The following is a 5,420-nucleotide window of genomic DNA, read 5'->3' on the forward strand; positions in this document are numbered from 1 at the left end:
GTGCTTCACGTTCCCTCTCTGTGCTTCACGTTCCCTCTCTGGGCTGCACGTTCTCTCTCTGGGCTGCACGTTCCCTCTCTGGGCTGCACGTTCTCTCTCTGTGCTTCACGTTCCCTCTCTGTGCTTCACGTTCTCTCTCTGTGCTGCACGTTCTCTCTCTGGGCTGCACGTTCCCTCTCTGGGCTGCACGTTCTCTCTCTGTTCTTCACGTTCTCTCTCTGTGCTGCACGTTCCCTCTCTGTGCTGCACGTTCTCTCTCTGTGCTTCACGTTCCCTCTCTGTGCTTCACGTTCCCTCTCTGGGCTGCACGTTCTCTCTCTGTGCTGCACGTTCTCTCTCTGTGCTGCACGTTCCCTCTCTGTGCTGCACGTTCTCTCTCGCGCAGAAATCAGTAAATAAATCCATTTCTATTTTATTGCCACAACAGAAATCTATGTTTCCCCAGTTTCTTTGATAGTATGAAAGTGTTTCTTACTACGAGGTAGTGGAGCGGGAGCAGAAGTGTGCGTGTGTGTTTGTGTGTGTGTGTGTGTAGAATGGTGTCACTCAAGGAGCTGGATACAAGGACTGTTCTCGTTGTAGAGAGACAGTGAGCTGCATGTTAACCACAGGCTCCTGTATAGGACATGATGCCCTGTAGCCTACTGAACCTCCACCACTCTGAAAAGACCTGAGATGCATTATAATCTGCGGCAAAAACAGACACAAGACAAACACATACGCACTCTTGCAGACACGCGCACACACACACACACGGTGGAATATGAAAGCTGTCCTTCTCTAACCCCCCCATCTCTCTCCTGCTCTTCTTATCTATCCTCTGACATCATTTCCATGCTGAAGATGATGTCAGTGTGAGCTGTGGATGTGGCGTCAGCGGCCCCTCGTCCACACGTCTCCTCCCCTGATTAGAGAGCCTTGTCATGGGGCCAGAGATGAGGGTCAGGACCTGGAGCCGATCTAACAGCCACACGACACACTGACCCTTTCCAGATGACATGATAACTGCTATCAGGGGACAGAGATGATAACTGCTATCAGGGGACAGAGATGATAACTGCTATCAGGGGACAGAGATGATAACTGCTACTCCAAGGGGCTGTTTCTGATGGCCACAACCTTGGTAGAATGGAGCCCCTGGGCATCTGGACTACACAATGAGACCAGGGCAGGCACTTTATGGTCATGTTGGAAACAGAAAGGGTGGACGGAGAGAAAGAGGGAGAGAAAGAGGGAGAGAAGGAGGGGAAGGGTATGAAGTGCAGCCAGGGAAGCAGGATAGAGAGGTCAGAGGGGTTGATGTGACATGGTGAAGGACGGTGGAAGGCGATTGGCTCATGGACTGACTGTGTGTCTGTGATCAGAGATGTGTCCGAGGTGTGTAGTGGTTGAACGCAGCCTGACACTGAGCCACGACATGCTCCATTTAACTCCTGGCCATGCTCAGCCTATCCCTTCCCACCTCCCAGCCACACAGGCCCCCTGGTCCCCAGCCCCCCTGCTCCCAGTTCACCTGCTCCCAGCCCCCATGGCCCAGAGCCCCCCTGGTCCCCAGCCCCCCTGGCCCAGAGCCCCCCTGGTCCCCAGCCCCCATGGCCCAGAGCCCCCCTGGTCCCCAGCCCCCCTGGCCCAGAGCCCCCCTGACCCACAGCCCCCCTGGTCCCCAGACCCCCTGGTCCCCAGACCCCCTGCTCCCAGCACCCCATGGGCCCCAGTCCACCTGATCCCAGCCCCCCTGGCCCAGAGCCCCCCTGGTCCCCAGATCCCCTGCTCCCAGCCCCCCTGGTCCCCAGACCCCCTGCTCCCAGCACCCCTGGCCCAGAGCCCCCAAGTCCACCTTTAAAAAATTAAAATAAATCACCTTTATTTAACCAGGTAGGCCAGTTGAGAACAAGTTCTCATTTACAACTGCAACCTGGCCAAGATAAAGCAAAGCAGTGAGACACAAACAACAACACAGAGTTATACATGGAATAAACAAACATGCAGTCAATAATACAATAGATAAAGTCTATATACAGTGTGTGCAAATGAGGTAGGATACGGGAGGTAAGGCAATAAATAGGCCATAGTGGCGAAATAATTACAATTTAGCAATTAAACACTGGAGTGATAGATGTGCAGAGGATGAGTGTGCAAGTAGAGACAGTGGGGTGCAAAGGAGCAGAAAAAAATCTAATAAATAACAATATGGGGATGAGGTAGTTGGATGGGCTATTTACAGATGGCTATGTACAGGTGCAGTGATCTGTGAGCTGCTCTGACAGCTGGTGCTCAAAGCAAGTGAGGGAGATATGAGTCTCCAGCTTCAGTGATTTTTTCAGTTCGTTCCTGTCACGACCTGACCTTAGAGATCCTTTATTCTCTATTTTGGGTTAGGTCGGGTGTGACTAGGGTGGGCATTCTAGTTTCTTTATTTCTAGGTTGGCTTGGTATGGTTCCCAATCAGAGGCAGCTGTCTATCGTTGTCTCTGATTGGGGATCATACTTAGGCAGCTTTTTCCCACCTGTTGCTTGTGGGATATTGTTTTTGTATTGTTGCCTTTGAGCACGACAAAGCTGCACGTTCGTTTCTTTGCTCTTTATTGTTTTTGTGCCGGTTCTCATAATAAAAGATGATGAACCCAACCCACGCTGCATTTTGGTCCGATTCTTACAACAACGCTCGTGACAGTTCCAGTCATTGGCAGCAGAGAACTGAAATGAAAGGCGGCCGAAGGAGTAATTGGATTTGGGGATGACCAGTGAAATATACCTGCTGGAGTGCGTGCCATGGGTGGGTGCTGCTATGGTGACCAGTGAGCTAAGGCGGAGATTTACCTAGCAGAGACTTATAGATAACCTGGAGCCAGTGGATTTGGCGATGAATATGTAGCGAGGGCCAGCCAACGAGAGCATACAAGTCGCAGTGGTGGGTGGTATATGGGGCTTTGGTGACAAAACGGATGGCACTGTGATAGACTGCATCCAATTTGCTGAGTAGAGTGTTGGAGGCTATTTTGTAAATCACATCGCCGAAGTTAAAGATCAGTAGGATAGTCAGTTTTACGAGGGTACGTTTGGCAGCATGAGTGAAGGAGGCTTTGTTGCGAAATAGGAAGCCGATTCTAGATTTCATTTTGGATTGGAGATGCTTAAAACTTCTCTAGGATAGGGGGAAGCATTTTCACGTTTGGATGAAAAGCATACCCAAATTCAACTGCCAGCTACTCATCACCAGAAGATAAGATATGCATATTGTTAGTAGATTTGGATAGAAAACACTCTGAAGTTTCTAAAACTGTTTGAATCATGTCTGTGAGTATAACAGAACTTATTTAGCAGGCGAAACTGAGGACAAACCATTTTTTTTGAGGTCACTCTCTTTTCAATGGTTTTTCATTGGGAATCCAGATTTCTAATTGACCTTCTTGCAGTTCCTACCGCTTCCACTGGATGTCAACAGTCTTTAAAAATTGGTTGAGGTTTTTTCCTTTGTGTAATGAAGAAGTACGGCCATTTTGAACAAGGGTCACTTGTTGTGTACTGTTTGTTAGAGGCGCGTGACCAGAAAGCATGCTACAGATTGTTTTAATCCTGTATTGAACACAGATCATCCCGTCTTCAATTTATCGATTATTTACGTAAAACAATACCTAAAGTTGTATTACAAAAGTAGTTTGAAATGTTTTGGCAAAGTTTACAGGTAACTTTTGAGATATTTTGTAGTCATGTTTCACGAGTTGGAACCGGTGTTTTTCTGGATCAAACGCGCCAAATAAATGGACATTTTGGATATATATCGACGGAATTAATTGAACAAAAGGACCATTAGTGATGTTTATGGGACATATTGGAGTGCCAACAACAGAAGCTCGTCAAGGTAAGGCATGAATTATATTTTTATTTCTGCGTTTTGTGTCGCGCCTGCAGGGTTGAAATATGTTTATCTCTCTTTGTTTACAATGGTGCTAACTCAGATAATAGCATTGTTTGCTTTCGCCGATAAGCCTATTTGAATTCTGACATGTTGGCTGGATTCACAACCAGTGTAGCTTTAATTTGGTATCGTTCATGTGTGATTTAATGAAAGTTAGATTTTTATAGTATTTTATTTGAATTTGGCGCGTTGCATTTTCTCTGGCTTTTGGCCAAGTGAGACAGTAGCGTCCCGCCTAAACTCAGATTTTTGGATATAAATATGAACTTTACCAAACAAAACATACATGTATTGTGTAACATGAAGTCCTATGAGTGTCATCTGATGAAGATCATCAAAGGTTAGTGATTCATTTTAACTCTATTTCTGCTTTTTGTTACTCATCTCTTTGGCTGGAAAAATGGCTGTGTTTTTCGGTGGCTATGTACTGAGCTAACATAATCGCAAGGTGTGCTTTCGCCGTAAATCCTTTTTGAAATCAGACACTTTGGCTGGATTAACGAGAAGTTTATCTTTAAAATGGTGTATAATACTTGTATGTTTGAGGAATTTTAATTATGAAATTACTGTTGTTTTGAATTTGGCGCCCTGCAATTTCACTGGCTGTTGGTTAGGTGGGACGCTACCGTCCCACATATCCCAGAGAAGTTAATGTGAGTCTGGAAGGAGAGTTTACAGTCTAACCAGACACCTAGGTATTTGTAGTTGTCCACATATTCTAAGTCAGAACCGTCCAGAGTAGTGATGCTGGACGGGCGAGCAGGTGCGGGCAGCGATCAGTTGAAGAGCATGCATTTAGTTTTACTTGTATTTAAGAGCAGTTGGAGGCCACGGAAGGAGAGTTGTATGGCATTGAAGCTCGTCTGGAGGTTAGTTAACACAGTGTCCAAAGAAGGGCCAGAAGTATACAGAATGGTGTCGTCTGCGTAGAGGTGGATCAGAGAATCACCAGCAGCAAGAGCGACATCGATGTATATAGAGAAAAGAGTCAGCCCGAGTATTGAACCCTGTGGCACCCTCACAGAGACTGCCAGAGGTCCACCTGCTCCCAGCCCCCCAGTCCACCTGCTCCCAGTCCACCTGCTCCCAGCCCCCCAGTTCACCTGCTCCTAGCCCCCCAGTCCACCTGCTCCCAGCCCCCCAGTCCACCTGCTCCCAGTCCACCTGCTCCCAGCCCCCCAGTTCACCTGCTCCCAGCCCCCAGTCCACCTGCTCCCAGCCCCCCAGTCTCCTGCTCCCAGTCCACCTGCTCCCAGCCCCCCAGTCCACCTGCTCCTAGCCCCCCAGTCCACCTGCTCCTAGCCCCCCAGTCCACCTGCTCCTAGCCCCCCAGTCCACCTGCCCCCAGTCCACCTGCTCCTAGCCCCCCAGTCCACCTGCTCCTAGCCCCCCAGTTCACCTGCTCCTAGCCCCCCAGTCCACCTGCTCCTAGCCCCCAGTCCACCTGCTCCTAGCCCCCCAGTCCACCTGCTCCTAGCCCCCCAGTCCACCTGCTCCTAGC

At 48.8% G+C, this 5,420-nt stretch overlaps 1 protein-coding gene across 1 annotated transcript; it reads left to right on the forward strand.

Annotated features, from left to right (window-relative positions):
* The first annotated feature begins 1,366 nt into the window (after window positions 1–1,366).
* On the forward strand, window positions 1,367–5,198 carry LOC120061679 (vegetative cell wall protein gp1-like). Its single transcript, XM_039011572.1, has 2 exons — window positions 1,367–1,831; window positions 4,944–5,198. Exons 1-2 carry the CDS (start codon window positions 1,367–1,369, stop codon window positions 5,196–5,198), a joined length of 720 nt encoding a protein of 239 aa, XP_038867500.1.
* The last annotated feature ends 222 nt before the right edge of the window (window positions 5,199–5,420 follow it).

Source organism: Salvelinus namaycush, chromosome 16, assembly GCF_016432855.1.
Source record: "Salvelinus namaycush isolate Seneca chromosome 16, SaNama_1.0, whole genome shotgun sequence".
In the NCBI taxonomy this organism is placed as follows: Eukaryota; Metazoa; Chordata; class Actinopteri; order Salmoniformes; family Salmonidae; genus Salvelinus; species Salvelinus namaycush.